Source organism: Ursus arctos, unplaced genomic scaffold (genome assembly GCF_023065955.2).
Source record: "Ursus arctos isolate Adak ecotype North America unplaced genomic scaffold, UrsArc2.0 scaffold_6, whole genome shotgun sequence".
Taxonomy (NCBI): domain Eukaryota; kingdom Metazoa; phylum Chordata; class Mammalia; order Carnivora; family Ursidae; genus Ursus; species Ursus arctos.
The window spans coordinates 46,725,863-46,747,483 of NW_026623078.1; the positions used below are offsets into that span (position 1 = coordinate 46,725,863).

The 21,621-nt window shown below is 35.1% G+C and overlaps 2 protein-coding genes across 4 annotated transcripts in view; both read right to left on the reverse strand.

The window, feature by feature from the left end:
- Positions 1 to 21,621, reverse strand: part of RAD54B (RAD54 homolog B) — an 80,553-nt gene that overhangs the window by 42,131 nt on the left and 16,801 nt on the right. The gene's annotated exons all lie outside the window — the stretch shown is intronic.
- FSBP (fibrinogen silencer binding protein) lies at positions 539 to 9,413 on the reverse strand. The gene is made up of 2 exons (XM_026495725.4): positions 8,786 to 9,413; positions 539 to 4,813 (listed from the first exon to the last, which is right to left on the reverse strand). The coding sequence occupies exons 1-2, from the start codon at positions 9,157 to 9,159 to the stop codon at positions 4,288 to 4,290; spliced, it is 900 nt and encodes a 299-aa protein (XP_026351510.3). The 5' UTR covers positions 9,160 to 9,413; the 3' UTR covers positions 539 to 4,287.

The window sequence follows — 21,621 nt, forward strand, 5'->3', positions numbered from 1 at the left end:
TATTCTAGTTTAAATTTGGGTGGTTAATTTGGGTGGTATTTTTATTTTACTTATTTATTTGGCTTTCCACTATTTACAAAGCAATTAAAAACTAAAAATAATAGAAATTTAAATTATAGCTACTAGTTTTAATCAATCTAAGATATATAAAAATATACTGAATCAATTTCTCAAAATCACATGCAAAGATTTAGCATGACTGTTAACATTTAGTTAGGTTGTATATCTTAAGAATTTACTTTTTTGTATTTGTTAAGTATTACAACCATATTTCATCTCATAATTTTTAAATATTTACTATCAAATTCATCATCAAATACTTAATTGATTTTGAGAATTTGTGAATCTTAACATTTGAAAAAATATACTATGATATTCAGACATGGTACATTTAGTATCTACTATAAACACAATTATTTAAATAATTTTAATTATGCATCATCAAAAAATTTTACCTCAGTGGTACTGAATTCTTTGTCTTATGGCACATAAAGAGTACACATAACAATACAATGTATTACCTTGTATTTAAAAGAATATGTATTAACAAAGCATTTAACCACCATCACCTACAGTATATATTAAATACAATTTACACACTATAAATTAAACATGTCTATTTACAATTCAACATTACTCTAAAAGAAGGCACATGGAAAATAATTCATAGTCTAAACATTTTCACATAAGATGCAATAGTGTATAGTGAAATCTTTCAAAAATGAAAAAACACCAAGTTGATGTCTCATACAAAAAACCAGAGTACTTAAATTGAATATTTTAAGAAATCTAATGGCATTTTTATTTTTTAAATTTTTTTAAAGATTTTTTTTTTTAAGATTTTATTTATTTATTTGACAGAGAGACAGCCAGCGAGAGAGGGAACACAGGCAGGGGGAGTGGGAGAGGAAGAAGCAGGCTCCCAAAGGAGGAGCCTGATGTGCGGCTCAATACCACAATGCAGGGATCACGCCCTGAGCCAAAGGCAGACGCTCAACAACTGAGACACCCAGGTGCCCCTAATTTTTTTTAAAGATTTTATTTATTTATTCGACAAAGAAGAGAGCTCAAGTAAGCAGAGAGGCAGGCAGAGGAAGAGGGAGAAGGAGACTCCCCGCTGAGCAGGGAGCCTCATGTGGGGCTCGATCCAGGACCCAGGGTCATGACCTGAGCCAAAAGCAGATGCTGAACTGACTGAGCCACTCAGGTGCCCATCTAATGGCATTTTTAGAAATGAAAGAGCTTCATTAACTTTTTCAGGATGCCATTATAAATTATGCCTAGTTAAAAAAAAATCAAGTTGTAAAAATAACAATGTGCTATTTAAGTTCACATGGATAAGAAAAGATAGGTGGCAAAAATAACCTACTATCCAAATTACTAATATACGAGATGAAATATTTTTACTTAGCTTATTTTTCAAATTTAATATTCTTTTACAGAATCAAGTCTACATTTTAAAAATAAAATCACTCTTCCCTATGTTTTCTGGCATTACATTTCATAGGTAAAGCTCATGGCATTTAAATTTCTGCAAATTAAAATTGAACAAGATTGATTCAGAAAAATGGTGGCAAACTCCCTGAAATGAGTACAACTCTGGTATTTAAACATATGTAAAAATAAAGTTTTTTATCCTACACAGTCCCTAAATGCTAAGGAATCTGTCATCTGATGCAACCAAAGAAACAATGATCTGGAACAATGCTGGAGGAAAATATGACGGTAGAAGACTATGTTTACACTATTTTATGAACAGCAAAAAAACGTTGAAGGGCAATTTTGTATGTACATTTTTACCTTCCACACTGATTTTAGAACTTAACCACACAAAAAAAATGTGTGTTGTACTTTTTTTGAACACAGAAGTCTCCTAGAAACATCTCATGGAATTAATGTTCCACAGAACAGTTTGGAAAACTGATGTAGCCGCACAAAGTCAACATTCAAATAGAACATTCACGTCAATTCTGAGGACTAGCATGCTGAGATTATAATATGAATTCCATTACATATGATAATTTGCTTTCAATAATTTCATAAAGTTAAAACTGACTACTTTAAGGATGTATTTACTAGAATTATATTGTAAAAACATTAAATTAGAATTACAAGATTCTAATCTCTTGAGTCTAGTGTTTAGGCTCAAAGAAAAGTCATAACATAAAGATGAAAACTACCAAACAGAGATATCATATTACACATTCAAGGCATTTTTATAATAGAATATTTAACTCTAATAGCAGATAAAAAATGCCAGTAAGATTAAGCAATCAACAAGCTAAAATAGTACCAGGGAAAGTCCATTTTATCTTTATTCTATTTCAATAGCCATAACCTAAATTCTGAATTTAATTTCCTCTCACTAAATGCCCACTCCATAAATGCTATTATAACACTAATTCAGAGCTCTAATTTATATCCCTCTAATCAAAAGCCTTCGATGACTTCCCATTGTACATTCAACTGATTATTTAAAAATAGCCTTCAATGTAATCCATAAGGTGGCACCAATCAACTTCCAAACTCTTGTCCCTCAATTCATCTTCACCCATTTCTCTTTTCAACACATTATTTCTGAGACTCTAGTATGATTTAGGCACCTAGCTACATTCCAAATATTCTGTTCCAGTGGTTTTCAAACGCTAGCTTGCATCAGAATCTCTACAGGGTTTATTAAAACAGATTGCTGGACTATACCTCCAGAGGTTCTGATTCAAAAGGAATGGATTTACATTTGTCACAAAGTTCTCAAGTGATGCTGATGTTACTGGTCAGCTCTACCCTTGGTGAACCATTACTCTACTCCAAAGGCCACAAACTGGCTGAATGATGCCCACCCACATGTGTAGTGTTTTTAAAACATCTTGAATTATTTGCAAACATTTTTACGTTGAAAAATTCCACATAAAGATCCAGACTTCTGGATTATTCCTGCATGTAAAAATTCTGCTGGAGCTAAATAGTAGCTACTCATTTAATCCTAGTCCAGGTAACCAAGCCCTAATTGGCCCTCTCTACACCCACTTAAAATCACTAGCCTACCATTGTATTTGTGCTTGTACGCCCTGATTCACTGTTCCCTTTTTCCATGTTGCTCACTCTGACTTAAACATCCTTTTCCACTATACTGAAATTCTGAAATTCTACTTACTCCATTCTAAAGCTTGGCGTGAAAATCCTTTCTCAACAAAGCACCAGCAAAAATGGAATATACATATCAAAGATTTAACTTAAATTTAATGTGTGCTTTAAGAATTGAGATTTTATTTATTTCTGCAAATACTAAAGTAGTATTCACAAAAATATTATTGATTAAATCGCAACTATTTTTTGCTATTTCTATGTAAAATTTTAATTTTGTTCACTGAAACTTTTTTACTGTGATTTTTACTGTGAAATAAATCTTTTTCAGAATAAGACATTAAAAATAAATTAAAACATTAAATCTTATAGCCAAAATATATAACTGTCTCAAGAAAACATCTTATTTTGCTGGACAAAAAGGGGAAGAAGGTTGGGGGTAACTGATACAAGTCCCCTGGTTTTGTAACCTATGAATCTTTAAAAGCAATTATAATGAAAAACACTTTCATAATTTTTTCACAAGGAAGAAATTTTAGTGGGTTTTTACTTCTATGGAACAGCAGAGGGGAAACCTACAAAGAAACAAAAACCGAGTGCTGGTCCTTCCTCTGCCATAAACAGCTTTGTTACATCAAGTCACTAAGTTCTCCCTGGACCTCAGTTTCATTACTAAATTGAAGAGGTGAAAAAAAGGGATTTCCAAGTACCTTCCAGCTCTAAAATTGTATCACTTCTTCAAAAACAGGAAAGCATAAAAATCAATGTCATATAGGCAAGCTTCTGTTAATCAGGCTAATATTGCTTCTAAATTAGATTGACTTAAAAACCTTGAACTACAGCTTTCAAAGCTCTAATTTAAAATGCCAAAGACTCAGAACTTTGAAAGAATACATATGTTTGTGTATCTATTTATGTGTGTTCTAATTTAATGATCAAAATAAGAAATCTTTTGTAAGGCCAACAATTAAACTTCTTAGAAAAAAATTGAAGACAAAATATATAACCATACCAACCAATCAATAAGTTTTAATATATCTCAAAAGAAAATTAAATAATTAGAAAATCATGTCAAAAAAGGTTTTTTTCACAACTGAGATTAACAACACTTTTTAAGAGTATGTATTCTGCTTCAGTATATTCCCAAATGAAAGTAATTTGGCCAAAACTAAAATTAGCAAATTGCAAGACTGAAAAAAAATATTAGAGACTATTATATTCAGGCAGATCACGCCGTAAGCGAACTGCTTTCAGCTTCTCCACTTCAATTTTTGCTCTTAGCAGCTCTTCCTCTAGCTGCTGCCTTCTTTTCAATCCATCCCTCTTCTCCTGAACATACAATCCAAAATTTTTTTGATTTTCTAAAATTATCTGATGCTCCTCTTTCAGCATTTGCAGAATCTGAGGATCATACCCTAATTGTGGCCTAAAGTGTTCTCCACGCTCATGCCGAAAAAAATCATCTCTCCTTGGGATAGAAGATGGAGACGATGTCATTCTCATATCAACAGAGGAAGGTGACGGTGACAAAGATCTCTCCATAACATGTACTAATTCATGGTCTTCTCTTTGTTCTAAAATATCACTCTGTTGAGAATTTAAAACCAGTGGAGGAGGGGGCTTAATGTCTTCTTCTTGCTTCACCTCCACTGTAATAGCAACTGGATGGTGATCCAACATTACCTGTAGTGAACTCGTACCAGCCTGTGCTTCCTCATCCAAGTTTGCACTACAGCACACAAAAAAGCATTATAAAATGTAAATCAAATGAAGACAAGAACATAGATATAGCATAATTTCATATTTAGTATACATCAAAGTGTCAAGCTTTAGAGCTATAAAGAAAATTGTGAAACAAAAAAAAATTGAATCCTTCGAATAACAAATTAAAGTGACTACATTTAAAATTTCAAAAATACATACATATAGCTCTCACCCACCCTTAACTTTAAAACTGAGTTCTTAAAAGGACAAAAAATTACAAATATTACCCAAGGCCAATGAAGTAAATAAAAAGAAAAGCCTTTGTTAATCCTTTCAAAGAGACAGCACATGTTTCTACAAGCGTGACATTCTTAAATGGTATAAAGGGCCATTTACTGCACTTTGGGCCTTGCTATCCCCACACCTTAGCCTTAGATATCCTGCTTCTGCTCTCCTGGACTGATTAAAAATCTAAAAATCACCAAGGTCCCTGACTTCTAGGATAGTAGAAAGTCATTTATGGGAGGTATTGATTTCTACATCTGTCCAAAAAAAGAAAAAGAAAAATCAAGTTTTTTGTATGGCTCTGGGTATGCCCAACTATCAGGGTATTATCCTAACTATACAATTTCAGATACCATGGTATTTATCCTTTACCTATCCTAAACTTGATTCCATTGCCCTTTCAGTCTTTCAACCATCAGTCAGATAAAGTTCACAGGGAAAGGGCTCAAATCTACCACTGTATCCCCAGCACCTAGCATAATACTGTACTTGGAATCTAGTAGGTGCTCATCACATGTTGAATGACTAAAAAAATGTTTTTTTTATGAAGTATTTTTAACTGGCTTATATACTATATATTGAAAGTCTGTTAAATTTACATGTAATTTCCATAAAATATGCACTTCTATTAGAAAAAACTAGCTTCAGCATAATTTAAACTTTGACATAACATTATTGGTTATGACAAACACAATGTATCTTAAAATTCAACTTTTTTAAAAAAACCAATTTCATGAATAACATGAAGCTACTAATTAAAAATATCTAATCTTGTTTCTTGAGGGTTTTTTTAAATTTATGCTTCTGCCTAACTTAAAAATAAGTTATAGAGGGGAAAGAGATTATTGGAACATTAATGAAAAAATGCTATGCTTAACATTAAAAAATAGTTTACAACTAATAAGTAACATAGTTAAAAAAACATTCATTCTACATGGATGATTAAAATGCTGGAACAGGGGCGACTGAGTGGCTCAGTCATTAAGCATCTGCCTTCAGCTCAGGGTGTGATCCCAGGGTCCTGGGATCGAGCCCCACATCGGGCTCCCTGTTCCACTGGGAGCCTGCTTCTTCCTCTCCCACTCCCCCTGCTTGTGTTCCCTCTCTCACTGGCTGTCTCTCTCTGCCAAATAAATAAATAAAACCTTTAAATAAATAAATAAATAAATAAAATGCTGGAACAAGTTCAAGCAGAACATAAGGAAAAAAATTAAAACTCCCCGTATATCACTTACTATTGGCATTAAATGGCCAGAAATACCAGATATTTAAGAGATACAAATAAAATAAGATATAGTATGTTATGAAAAATCTATTTGTAGATTACATAAATTCCTTAATTTTCATTCTTTTTGTCATCTTATGCGTTTCAAAAGAAAAACAATACAACAGCAATGTAATTCATAGTAAGGCTTCCCTTTATCAACATCCCTAATAACTAGAAAGGAAAAAGGTTAAAACTACAAATGAAAATGAAAGTTTTAAAAATCCACATAATTACTATCCAAATTAGTATGTATAATGGAGTGTAAGACTATTAGACATAGACATTACACTCCCATGTAAATTTTAAAATGCCTTTTATCCGAAATATACCATGCCATTTTCTTTGAAACATTACAAGTAGGCATAACAAAGTAAAAAAAAAAAAAATGTTTTAGAGAAAGTCACAAAAAAGGATAAACAGAAGGACTTCTAAAATTTATGAATTCTGAAGATCAAATAGACTGCAAAAACACAAAATATAATCTGATACCAGAGAGAGGTAAAAATGAAGACATATATCAATGCTCTACACAGGTAGCCTTACAAAACAGGCATATATCTTTAATATAAGCAGTAATATTTTCCTCAGTAAGAATGGAGAGTTTGGTGAGATTAACAGGCATATTTATATAGAAGCATAATTAAGATTATAGATTATAAACTTCTGAGAATTAAGATCCAAGATGTCAATTAAATAAGTAGTGAGCACATTAAATATGTAAATAAATGAAAATGCTAATACAAAGAAAATGGCAATGTGGACACTAACACAAATAAGCATTTAAACAGCTTATTTCTCATATTCTTCCCTTTAAAGTATGAAAAGTTGTTCTTGCTTAAACAGTAGGTTTTGTAATGTATAATACTCATTTTATCAGAGTGATGTTGTTATCCCAAAAGATTGTGAATATGGTTACAAACAGTCAAAATGTAAACAGGTACTTGAATATTTTCTCTTCTATACTCATTGTATTTTTAAAATATACAACTAACTAAAACTACAGTTTCTATGTATAGTTTTCAAATTATAAAAACCTAGACTTAATACCCCAAAGGTAGTTTTATACCTGTAATGCAAAAGCCAATTTTCTTTATGGTTTGAGGGGGACAAATTTTTAATGAGTAGTACTGTATAAAAAAGTCTTACTGTGGAGTTTTTTGGATACCCAGCAAATTATGATTTAATCATTTCTCATCATAGAGAACATTTTAAGCACTGATGAATTAATACACTGTAACCAAGTTCCAGATTCCCACTGGTGATTTTTTTTTTTTTTTTTTTTTACTATGTTATCTACTAGCAGTAAGCAGTATATGGTAAGCAGCTGGTCTCAAAAATATTACCCTAGTAAATTATAAAAATAACAAATAAGTTTGGCTAAAAAGTTTTTCTCCCCTGTTTCTCTCCTAACTTCAAAAGGATTTCACAGGTGATCAATAATTGTGCTTATATAATGACTCTTCCACCAAGAAGAAAGCATTGCAAACCTTTGTTTGAAATGTCCCTCAACTAACAAGTTTACAACTTGTTTAAATAACCCTAAATGGTTCGGAAAAAGAATGCAGCTGCCATTTTTATCTTTTGCCAGGGGTTAAAATTTGAATTAGTAATAAGTTTTGAAGATTCCCAGGCAAGTAGTTATGTAGAGCATAAATTTAGCCAAAAAAACTTTCTAACCCTATAAGAACTTAGTTGCTTATTCATATATTAAAATTCATAGTTTCATATCATTGCAAAATAGTATGGGAGTGCTTGCCCCTTTTCTGTATGATCAAGATCAAAGTGAAACTAGACTATTAATGAATAAAAACTACAAAAACTTTTTATTAAGTAATCTGAATCCCTAATTAGGCATTAAATTCCTTTCCTTGTTTTTATCTTTTATTTTGAAGATGTTGGAAATAAACTGTCTTAATATATACGATCATGCCATTGATAAATGTACTAAATTATTGATTTTAAATGGTTTTTAGCTCAATTAATAGTCACTAAGTATAGACAGTAACAATTCATTAAAAAACAAGGGTTCCACTTCTCCTGAAACTGCTAACTTTACATAAAATTGAAAATTCCAATGAAATATAATCTTAAATGAAATAAGATATCTCTCAGAAGCTAATTAGCAATTTAAATTTAAAGCTTAAAAAGTTTATTATGAGATTATGTTACAAATTTCATCCCATTTATTCCTCCCTAGCCCTTACTTTTTAAAAACTACAGAGAGAGGGAAGGGGGAGGGGAAGACAATAAAAAGTGGCTTAAATCAAATGCAGCAGAAAAATTCCTTATAGCCTCACATTTCTTTTTTAAGAAAGCTAAACAAAGACACTATTCATTGCTCCCGTAGTGGGGATGCTTACTATGCATATCTCTATCACAAGTAAGCCAGAGCCCAATAGATAGGAGGCGCCATAATTTTGCACAAGAAAATAAAATAAAGCTTACCTTTGTATGTGGTTCCTGTCTCTTACCAGGCAAAAACTGGAAATCTGGGGAATCATCTCCATAACTTTCTTGGTTGGCTCAGAAATATTGCCTTTAAAATCTGATTGGGTCTCTTTTTGCTGCAATAGCTCCTGTTTGGCATATTCTTTGAGCCTTTTGTAAAGGGTGCGTAGGCCCTGGGCTGTTCGAGGAGGGCGATCTACTCCAATTGCATTATAGTTTACTGCTATGATATCCCAACATCTATTCTTTTCTACTATTACTGAATGTTTATTAGTGTGTTCTTCGAGAATTTTAACATATGGCTTCACAAGCTTTAGCAAATCAAGCTTTTCAGATAAGGTAAAATTGGATGATCTAGCCTTTCCTACCATTGTTCTTTTCAAATTAAGTAGGCAGTTTCTGAAACCACCATGCAGCAGCCTTCAGCTCTGCTCAGCTCTTTTCACAAACAGAAAAAGATCAGGCTTAACTAGGCTAGCCTCATTTAGGCCCACGCCTACAGGGGAGGGTTTATTAAAATTCCTCCAGCTTAAGCTGACGCAGGTTCAGGAAATCTGCTTAAGCCAAGCCTGACCTACATAAAGCTTCTCACTGAAGAAGACAGGAAGGCACAAGCAAAACACACTTGTGTATAAAGAGAACAGCTCGAGATAGGATTTAATACACAAAGGTCTAGAGATAAACATGGAACACAGCTAAAAATTAGCTAATTTAGTGAGAATATCGAATTTCCACACATGTATGCCTAGCTCATAGATTGAAACTGCATTGCAGTATCACTTTAATAAAAACAAAAGAGGAACTGTTTTGTGCTATTTGTTTACAAATCCAGTAGACAGGAAAATGAAAAACTAAAGATATGAGTGATGAATGTAATGATTCCTAACAGAGCCCCTAATCACTGTTTTCTGAGCTGCTGTTCTCTCTTACCAAATCTGCATAATGCTGGTCCTGCTGTCAATCAGGAATTGCATATCCTCTAGCTAGTTAGGTTACACCCAGACTCAGACTTCACAGTAAAGCTAAGCTTCTCCTTCATTTTACAGTCTACAGTAGCCACATTTTTTTCAGTTACTTAGGAAAAAATTTTTGTTCTGAAAAGCAGATAAAAATTATGTTTTTAAAGCAAGGGATTATTCTAGCTATAATGTATGTGAATATGCTAGCCTGCTTTATCATGTGTAAAAAACACCATTCACAGTGAGAACAGAATAATCATGCCTTAAGACTGCACACAACAAAATGGCATTTGCTATTATTAAAGAGTAGGATTTTTATTTAGCCATATTTATACAATTTGGATTATTAAAAATGAGACACCAGGCTCAAAATGGAGTCACTTATGCTAAGCCCCACGTCACCTGAGACTTAATTACAGTTTTGGCTCTCCCAAAAATGGAATCTTAAACCAGTCAATCAAGAACTATGTGATCAGCACTAGCGAGGTAATCTGCCCGACAGACTCCTGCCATCTCCTAAAGGAAAGTGAACACAATCAATCTACTTTTTGCCAGGATAATTTCCTTGTTCCCACTTACTTCTATGAAAGTCATTCATTTTGTACAGCTCCTTAGAGCTCCTTTCTACCTGTTAAATGGGATGCTGCCCAATTCATACATCACTGAATAAAGCCACTAAGAGCTGCACAATTTACTCAGCAGAACTTTGTTTTTTTAACAAAAGTAAACAGCTAGTCTAGCCATTTGCAAGGCCACCAGTTTGCAAACTTAGAATGTATTTTCTAATCCCTATCTGAAAACATAATAAATGTATGCAAAACAATATGCAAAAATGTAATGTAAACAAGGTAAAAAAAAAAAAAAAAAGCTTATTTTCTTCTCATATACAGGTGTAGGGCAGGCCACCACAAAAATGGGCCACTTTGGATGAAGATTACTTTGAGTTCAAAGCAATCAAAATCCAGCAGATTCAGGAAAAGCTCTTAACGCGCCCCCACCAACTGCCTAAATTTTACATTGGAAAGGAACCTGTACCAGGAAGAAAGTTACTAACGGTGACTGCTCCTTACTTAAGAAACATATCTACTGTACCTCCATGACAGGGCAACCTTTGTTTTTCATACATATACTATCACCTTCCTGCTAAAGGTCTTCCTCTCCTTTGTATCCCAATACTCCTAAACCTCCTCCTTAGCTCAGGATGTCATATAAGCCTCAAGTTCCCTGTCTTTGAAATCTCATGTCTGTGTGGATTCCCCATATGTACAAAACTAAATTTGATTTTCTCCTGTTAATCTGTCTCATGTCAATTTAATTATTAGTCCAGCTAAAAAGAGCTTGAAGGGCAGAGGATATTTCTTCCTCCCTAACATAGTCTTTAAGCAGTTATTCTGCTCAGTAAATTGCAGAAAATAAAAACGCAAATGATGTCTGTCCATAGAGATGCAAACTGAAAACTGACCCACCCCAACAACCTGACCAAAGTTACTCAAAGGAAAGCAAGAACACAGGATATATATTGTCTTTAGATAATACTTGGTTATTTTTGAAATAAAAAACTGGTATTGTATTAAAAATGAAAAACTAATAAAAATATGAAAAACCATTAAATCTCACTGATCATCAAAACATGTACACTAAAAATGATTTTCATCTACAAGATTGGCAAATTTCTTAAAGACTGCAAATGTCAAGTGGATGAGGGTGCAGGGCAAAGAGTTCTCTAGTACTATTGATGGGAGTGTAAAACGGCATTTTGGATTGCAGCCTGAGAGTATTAATATTTTACATGTGTAAAACCTTCTAAAATTGCAGTAATTTTTACTTCTCAGAATCTAACTTAGAAAAATATTCAAATACAAGGAAGAACAAAGCACTCTATGAAGTTGTATAGTATTGAAGGCAATCTAAGAGCACATCAGGTGGGGACAAAAAATCACTAGAATACACCCATATTATAGTCTACTCTAGGCAGCACTAAAATAATAAAATAGGCAGATTTCTATGTATTGACAGAACAACATCCAAAACACATGGCAGATGAGCAAGTAAAAGAAAAACACATACAAATATAATTCCATTATGTTTACCAGAAACACGCAAAGCTAAATATTTCTGTAGGTACAGAAAAAATATACATACATAGGTACAAAATATAAGTAGGTACATACATACATATGAAAATGCACTCCCAAAACATCTAAGAACTCCATTATCCTAATACAGTAGTGTTAAAAAGAAAACCACAGGCCCTAAACAGTGTCACGTAGACCAAGTTCCCAAATCGCGGCTTAATACCTAAACTAATTGCAGTGTCCACCTCCCCCAGAAATGTGGCCTTAACTGGTCAGTCAGGAAATTTTTCTTTCCACCAGTGCCAGTGAGTCTGTCATCTGGGTCCTCTCTCCCTCAAAGAAATATGAGGTACTCTGCATAAGACCCATTCCCCTAGAAAACAGCCTCGTCAATCCTTTTCTTTTGGTAATAACTTTCTTGCCCCACCCTCCTATAAACCTTACATTTTATACAAGGCTTTGGAGTGCCTCTCTCAACTTGCTAGAGGCGGTGGTGCCCAATCCATTATTCTTTAATAAAACCAATGAGATCCTCAAACTTACTTGGCCAAATTTTGTTCTTTGGCAGTAACCATGAGCCACGTATGGCTATTAAGCATTTTATATGCGGTTAATGGAACTGAGGAACTAAATTTTAAATTTTATTGAATTTTAATTAATTTAAACTTAAAAATTTTAAACTGAAGCAGGTTATTTTTCCATTAAATACAACTTCACTGTTTTGGTAGGATTACATTTTACATAACCTTTTGATCACATATGACACTACTCTTTCTAAATATTACTGACAAGACCATCCCCTTTGACCAAACTTTAAGTCAGACTCCTCTGAGCCTTCTTCTCAACTAGGCCTTGGCCTTGGCCTAGACAGCCTGCCAGGCCCAGAGTTGGCAAGAATCTACTCTTGTTACCTAACGAAATTCTTCATACCTCCACCCTGATCCACTCACTCCCTTAGCCTGCCCACTGGCTATAAATTCCTGTTGTATTGGGAGTTAAATTCAATCTCTACCCTCTATTGCAATAGTTTTGAGTAAAGTTTTCTTGCCTACTTTACTTGTCCAATGCAATTTTTCTTTGATATTACACATAATCACATCACCAGTGTAGTCAATCTTTTTTTTCTTTTTTTTTTTTTTAAAGTAATCTCTACACCCAACGAGGGGCTTGAACTCATGACCCCAAGGATCAACAGTCTACTAACTAGGCCAGCCAGGTGCCCCTCCACCAGTGTAGTAGATCTTAACAAATTGATTCCATGATTTTTTTCTATGCAATGATGTAACATTTAATGGACTTGTTTGAATACTTTATCCAGACAGTACAAATTATAATGATATGCTGTGTAAACTGTAATTGATTATTAATCTGAAATACTTATTACAGTTTTAGTTGCATTATAGTTAATTATTTTTCTAGCCAAAAAAATGAGAATGGACAAATTTTTTAATATAAAATGAAAATAGACGCAGAAGCCAGTACTCTTATTGAAACAATGAAGAAAAAAAAGACTGTACTAAGTCATATCACGAATTTTACAATAAACATTGCATACAATTTGATACAGAAGAGGAATAAACGGTTCACTGTGTAAAAGAATTTTAAAGATTAGATACTAGACAATATTAGGAGACATTGTCAACAATGTCATAATCAACAACAAATACATAGTCAATCTAACATGAAGTTTCCTCTCAACAAGAATGGATGAGGTTTAGTCACCTCAAATCAGAATTAAATACCCAGAAATATTTTTAAATGATATGTAACAAGGTCTGAGCCTATAACTTTGGCCAGCCATAAAATGGCTTGGTTTCTGGCACGAAAAAAGAAAACCATTTTTAGATGAAGAGCTGGTAAAAAAAAAAAATTATCTCAGTCATGGAAATTTTGTTAGATAATATTTTTTAATTTAATACTTAAATTCCATTTCCAACCTCCCTCCTCTCTCTGAAGGATGGGAGTAAAGCTGAAAATTCCAAGCTTGTAATCATGGTTTGGTCTTCCTGGCAACCAGCCCGCATCCAAGGGCCCACCAAAAGCCCACCTCATTAGAATAAAATAAACTACTATAGTCCAGGATATTCCAAAGGATTTAGTAGGAACCTTATGTCAGGAACCAGAGTCAAAGACCAAATACTAGAACAAAAAAATAAAAATGTTTTTAGTACTGTTATCACTGAGGAAATTAGAAGGGTTGGAGCTCTATGTCAGCAATCGGGGTCAGAGACCAATAGATATATTTTATATTATCTCACAGTCAAATCACAAAATTCACTGCAACCATGCTACATGAATCACAGACTACTCTACACAATATAGATTTATATACATCTTCATACATCATACATACAATCTAGATTTATATACATCTTCATACCTCAAACAGCTCCCTGTCGGGCCAAGTCCTGTTCTTCGGGTAAAAGTATTTTGAACGATGGGCACCCGGCTGGCTCAGTAGGTAGAGCATGCAACTCTTGATCTTGGGGTTGTGAGTTCAAGCCCCACACTGAGTGTAGAGATTACTTAAAAACAGAATCTTTAAAAAAAATGTATGTTTAACTAAAGGAACCTCTGCCCCAGAAGCTGGTTGGCAGGAATCTAGCCTTTAGTTAAATCTTGTATACTAAAAATGTTGCTACACTACTCATGTTTATTTCAGACATTTTTTCAATTAATCATTTTTCAGTATAGTTAACATTATGGACGTCGGGGGTGTCCCACTAACATCCATTCCACTCCATTGTGCAGCAGTCTGGAAATCAGGATGAGACAGCTTTCACTTCCAAGGACAAAGCTGAAGAATGTGTATCTGATTGGTACATTGATGATTCTCAGAAACCAGTAAGTCTTCTTTACAGTGATAATATAGGTCTAAGGTTAGGAATCCCTTTGATCACAGGAAAGTGGTACAATATCAGAATGAAATTAAGAAGTCTTATTTAATGATTATGAGTAGGGAGCATCTGCCTGCCATCAGATAGATGAGGAAAATTAAGTATACAGCCCCAATGGTTGCTGAAATCTATTACTTAACATGAGGGGAGCCAGTTTAACAATGAAGCCAATCCTATGGATGATGACAGATGAGAAAAAGAGAAAGAAACTGGGCTCATGATGACATCCTTTAAACCAGTCAACCCTGAAGCCTGGAATTTCTATAGCTACACATGCCAATAAAGTTCAATTATATATGCCAGTATTTTTATTAATACTTACACTAAAAGCATATTAACTGATATTTTAAAACTGTGTTTTCTTTCTTTCCATTGTGCTTATCCCATTTGCCTATTTTGTCTTGCTTAAAGCACCACTTCACATTTTGTTTTTGTTTTTAAGACTTTATTTATTTATATTTATTTATTTATTTGAGGGGCAGCAGTGGGGGGCAGGGGGGTGACAGCATGAGCAGGAGGAACAGAGGGAGAAGGAGAAGGAAAATCCCACACAGACTCTGCAAGAGCACGGAGCCTGATGCAGGGCTCAATCCTGACCCTGAGACCATGACCTGAGCTGAAATCAAGAGTCGGACACTTAACCAACTGAGTCACCCAGGCACCCCATATTTTGTTTTTAAATTAGGGTTTAAAGAAGAGGCAACACATGAACATAATTCATTCCCCCCAAAGTAGAAGCTGAACACCGTTATTATTTCAATTATTCTACATCGGCCCTCCCAAAAGCATAAAGCAGATTCCCAGATTAAATCTCTGCCAAATAGGGGCGCCTGGGTGGCACAGCGGTTAAGTGTCTGCCTTCGGCTCAGGGCGTGATCCCAGCGTTATGGGATCGAGCCCCACATCAGGCTCCTCCGCTATGAGCCTGCTTCTTCATCTCCCACTCCCCCTGCTTGTGTTCCCTCTCTCGCTGGCTGTCTCTATCTCTGTTGAATAAATAAATAAAATCTTTAAAAAAAAAAAAAAAAAACTCTGCCAAATAGTAATACTCTCATTTTACACCCAATTCGAGTAACAGAGGACGTTTATACCAAACTTAACATGCTTAATATGCTAGGCAATGAAGAAACTTTCCAAAAGACCTTAGTAAACACATGTCACAAAGTTTATACACCAGTAGGTTATAGCCTTGGGAGGAAGGATGGCAAGAGTTATAAGACTATTTGAGAAACTCAGTGAAGCTCCTTAGAAAAATGCACGTCTCCCTCTGTTTTAACTGCCTCCCTATTTACCTAGTCGGTGAGAAAAGGATTCCTGTTCTAGAGTTACAAGGATGGCCAAACACACAACACTTGATACTGGACAGGTATAAATCAACAGCAGTCACATAACTCACAGCGAGAGGGAGGAAGACTGCCACGCTCATGCAGGGCCAGAGGGATTGCCCTCCAGAACAAAGTGAACCATTAAGGGCTGCGGGAAGCGGGCTTTGCAGTACCAAAAGGTGTCCCCTGGCTCCTGGAAGAGGATGTGATTGGCTTGTTTAAATAATTCTGCAGCTGGCAGGGAAATGAAAGCTGTTATTCACAGATAAGCAGAAACTGCACCTGATCTATTTAATAAGGAGGGTTGTTTAGCTAGGGGATCTTATCCTCAGGAACAGAGTAGGGAAGAGAACTTGTAGTTAGGCCATTCAAGACCCTCCTGATTTTATCAGATATCAAGGAGCATATAATACTGAGATTTAATTTTTGGCATTACAAAACACCCTCCTCTACAGACAGACAGACAGACACACACACACACACCCCTCTAGAATCCATATTAATTAAGAACTACTGTTCAGTATGTATATCTGATTGTTGCCTTTTCCCATGCATGCTGTGTCTTACAAAAGAGTAGGCAATGCTAATATTCAGGAGAGAATTTGGTAACTCAATCTCCTACAGATGGTCCTGAATAATACCTAGTAATTTCAAACGTGCTTCAAGATGAATCTGCAAAAATTAATGAACAAATAAATGAGAAGGAAGAGCTCTTGCTTACAGCAGAATGCCAACTAAAAATACAGATGAAATTAGAAAATCTCAACAATCATGATTAAGCAAGAATCAATGAAAGCTAAAACTATTAGGTGAACATTTGATTAAATACAAAATATTGACATAGTTTCAAAGGATCTCCCCACAGATATTTATTAAGTACAAATGCAAAAATAATAACTTTATATTGAAGAAACTTGGCAGACACTAATTTGTTTAAATAATCAAACTTAATATCACTAAGAATGGAATAAATTGACATCATATGCCCCCTAATGTTATACCAAGAATTACTTTTGTGATATTCCTGCCAAAAATGTATACCTGAATCTATTCATAAAGAAACACCAGACAAACCCAGACTGAAATACATTCTATAAATGATTGGCCTGGGGCGCCTGGGTGGCTCAGTTGGTTAAGAGTCTGCCTTTGGCTCAGGTCATGATCCTAGGGTCCTAGGATCAAGCAGCAAGTGGGGCTCCCTGCTCAGTGGAGAGTCTGTTTCTCCCTCTTCCTCTGCCCCTTCCCCCTGCTCATGTGTTCTCTCTTCTCTCTCTCCCTCATATAAATAAAATTTTAAAAATAAATAAATAAATAATTGGCCTGTACTCTTTAAGCATGTTAAAATTCTACACAATAGAGAAGCAAAGACTAAAAAATTGTTCCAGAGGCGCTGGGTGGCTCAGTTTAAGCGTCTACCTTCAGCTCAGGTCATGATCCCAGGGTACTGGGATTGAGCCCTATATCAGGGCTTCCCTGATCAGCAGGGAGCCTGCTTCTCCCTCTCACCCTGCCTGCCACTCCCTGGCTTGTGCTCTCTGTCTGTCAAATGAATAAATAAAATATTAAAAAGTAAATAAAATAAAAATAAAAAACTGTTCTAGATTAAAAGAGACTAAAAGGACAACTAAATACAACATAAGCCTTGAATAGTAGGAAAAAATGTTTACTTATCCATTTTTTAAATTCATTTTTGATATGAAGGACATCACTGGGACAAGAGGAGAAAACTGAAGGATCTGTGGGTCAGAGGGTAGTACTGTATCAAAGTTAATTTCCTGTCTGATGGTTGCACTGTTGTACTTTATTATATAGAATCCTGCCCTTGTTTAGGAAATACAGACTGAAGAATTTATAGAGTGATGGAGCATCATGTCAGTAAGTTATTCTCAATTGGTTCAGAAAAATTACACACAAGAATGCAGTAAAATTTGTGGAAGTTCTTTGTACCATTCTTGAATTTTTCTGTAAGTTTGAAACATTCTCAAAATATAACATTAAAAATTTAACTTAAAAGGCACAACAGACTCAGCTGGTTAAGCATCCAACTCTTGATTTTGGCTCAGGTCATGATCTCAGGGTTGTGAGATCGAGACCCAAGCTCAGCGGGAGTCTGCTTGAGATTCTGTCTCCCTCTCCCACTGCCCCCCGCCCCGCATGGATGTACACGCTAAAATAAATAATTCTTTTTAAAAAAAGGCACAACAAAATAAGATTTTCTGACAATTAGATTATCAAATATCAAAAAGCATAAGTATATACTCATATATAGATTGAGCATCACAATAAATGATATATGCATTGCTCATACATTGCTGGTGGAAGAATAAACTTCTAACCTCTGCAGAGGGCAATTCATCATTATCCATCAAAATGATAAATGCACACAACTTAAAACCAGTACCCTAACTTCAAGGTATTTATCCTATGGATATATTCTCACATGTATATAATATATAGACATTAATTGTAGCTTTGCTTGTAAAAACAAAAGATCCCAAATAACATAAATATCCTTTAATAAAGCACTGGTTAAGTACATTTGGCATATCCATAATGATGAAATATTAATAGCTGTTTTTTTTAAAGATTTTATTTATTTATTTGACAGAGAGAGAGAGAGCCAGCGAGAGAGGGAACACAAGCAGGAGGAATGGGAGAGGAAGAAGCAGCCTCCCAGCAGCGGAGCCTGATGTGGGGCTCAACCCCAGAATGCCGGGATCACGCCCTGAGCCGAAAGCAGATGCTTAACAACTGAGCCACCCAGGCGCCCCATAATAGCTTTTAAAAACATGAGGTAGTTCAATGGGGCGCCCGAGTGGCTCAATTAAGTAGCAGATGTCTGGCTCTGAACTCAGCAGGGGGTCTGCTTGAGGATACTCTCCCTCTGCCTCTCCCCCTTCCTCGCTAGTGCACACACTCTCTCTCTCCCTAAAATAAATAAATCTTAATATTTTTTAAAGGTTTTATTTATTTATTTGTCAGAGAGAAAGAGAGAGCACAAGCAGGGGGAGCAGCAGGCAGAGGGAGAAGCAGGATCCCTGTTGAGCAAGAAGCCCAATACAGGACTCGATCCCAGGACCCTGGGATCATAACCTGAGCCAAAGACAGACACTTAACCAACTGAGCCACCCAGGCGTCCCATAAAATAAATAAATCTTTAAAAAAAGAAAGCATAAAATAGCTCTAAATGTACTGACAAAAAGATACACTGTTACAGTAAGATATACTGTTAGAGTAAAAAATGCAATGTATAGAACAGTGCAGCTAGTGAACAATCATTTGTATGGGGAGCATATATACACACAATATGTTTTCAAATGTATAGAACATCTCAAAAAAGATACCCCCAAAACTGATAACTGGTTTGCCTCTGGAGAAGAGAACTAGATGGCTAGGGATCAGGGAAGGGAGTCTTTTTACTATATTCTTCGTGCCTTCTAAATTCCTTACCATGTGATGGATTACTTTTTTTTTTAAGTCATAAGGGACTACATATTATAATTCTATTCATACGAAATATCCAAAACAGGCAAATCCATAGAGACAGAAAGTAGACTGGTGGTTGCCAGAAACTATGTAGCAAGTGGAGAATGGAGAGCTGACTGCTTCATTGGTCCAAGGTTTCCTTTTAGCATGATGAAACTGGAATTAGATAGTGGCAACTGTTGCACAACATTGTAAATATGCTAAATGCCACTGAACTCTACACTTTAAAATAGTTAAAATGGTGAATTTTATGTTATTCATATTTTATCACAATAAAAAAATTAAACACTTATAAACTAAATATATATGAAACCAATAAAATTCAAAATCACATAAATTTAATATGATAGTGATGTCCTACCGAAATTAAACTGTTATTCACAACATTAATATGGTATCCACTGATTTGGTGCAGGTTTTTTCCAAGAAACTTCTTCAACAGGACATAACAATGGATCAATTATTTGACCACCTTCTTTTTTTTTTTAAGATTTTTTTTTTTATTTATTTGAAAGAGAGAGGTAACGAGAGAGCATGAGCAGGGAGGAGAGGGAGAAGCAGACTCTCCACTAAGCAGAGAGCCCAACGTGGGGCTCAATCCCAGGACCCTGAGATCATGACCTGAGCTTCACTGACTGAGCCACCCAGGTGCCCCAACTGTTTGACCATCTTAAGGGAATATATAAAACCTGCATTTGATAGGAGTATACCACTAACACATCCTGTTCACCTCTGTTCTCATTTGAAGGCATGAAAACTTATTACAATTATAAGGTGGCCATGCAAAAGATCCAGCATATGCTTATATGCATTTATTCATATCAGCTAAAAGAAAACACAAAATTCTAAGCTTCTCCAAGAATTTATAAACCCCTGAGAAGACACCCAACCACTTCTCTAGGACTTCAGACCCAATTGAAAAACACTTATGTAATATCCACACAGGACAGAGATTTTATCACTCCCTTTTTATATTCTTCACTATCTCATTCCTTACAGCCTATAACATACTACTTTTAAAAAACAGTAACAGGGGTGCCTGGCTGGCTCAGTCAGTAGCGTGCAACTCTTGATCTCAGGGTTGTGGATTCAAGCCCCATGTTGGGTGCAGAGATTACTTAAAAAAATAAAATCTTAAAAAACAACAACAAAACCCTCTCTGGTCCTCTGCTCTCTCTCAGGATACTATTCCTTCCCTTCACAACCAAATTTATTTTTATATACTTCATTTACTTATATTTAGTGACTCCATTTGCCTATTTCCACTCATTAGTTATCTACTACAATATGACTTTTGTTCCATTTTTTGAAACTGTTCTCTCAAATATTACCAAACCCTGAAAACTATAATATTCTAGTAGCTTCTCCTTGACCACTTGACTTCTCTGAAGCATTTCAGAGCCAAAGGACTTACCCAAGGGACTTAACTACAAATTTTTCAAGATCCTTTCATTCAATCACAAGATGTTTTTGAATTCATACTATTTGATTTAAAACCTGAACAAGTGAAAGTTCCCACCTTTGTATTCACACTTTAGTCAGGTAAATAAATAAAATATAAAACAGGACAGTGTGGTTGAACAGTTTGAGAGAGAAAGAGAAGGAATCGGAAAGAATGAAACAACTTCTTTCTGTTTCTAAAGAAAGTACTGTTAAGAATATTAGGAGGTCTAGGGCTTCCTGTATTAATTTTTGAGGACTGCCATAACAAAATACCAAAACTAGGTGGCTTAAAACAACACAATTTATTCTCTCAAAATCTGGAGACCAGAAGTTCAAAATCAAGGTGTCAGCAAAGCCTTTCTCTTTCTCTGAAGATTCCAGGGGAGAATCCTTCTTTGCCTCTTTCTAGCTTCTGGCAGTTGCCAACAATCCTTGGTGCCCCTGGGCTTGCAGCTGTTATTACTCCAATCTCTGCCTCCATCAACATGTGGCCTTTTCTCCTCATAAGGACACCAACCATTAAATTTAGGCCCCACCCTAACACAGTATGACCTTATCTTAAGTTGATTACAACTGCAAAGACCCTATTTACAAATAAGGTCACATTCACAGGTACCAGCGGTTAGGACTTAAAACACATCTTTTTAG

Bases quoted from the DNA above. Each gene is read 5' to 3' on its own strand.
- FSBP (XM_026495725.4), bottom strand. From the start codon at position 9,159: ATGGTAGGAAAGGCTAGATCATCCAATTTTACCTTATCTGAAAAGCTT. The intron at 4,814-8,785 runs GTAAGCTTTATT...TGTGTGCTGTAG, and splicing joins GACAGGAACCACATACAAAG to TGCAAACTTGGATGAGGAAG.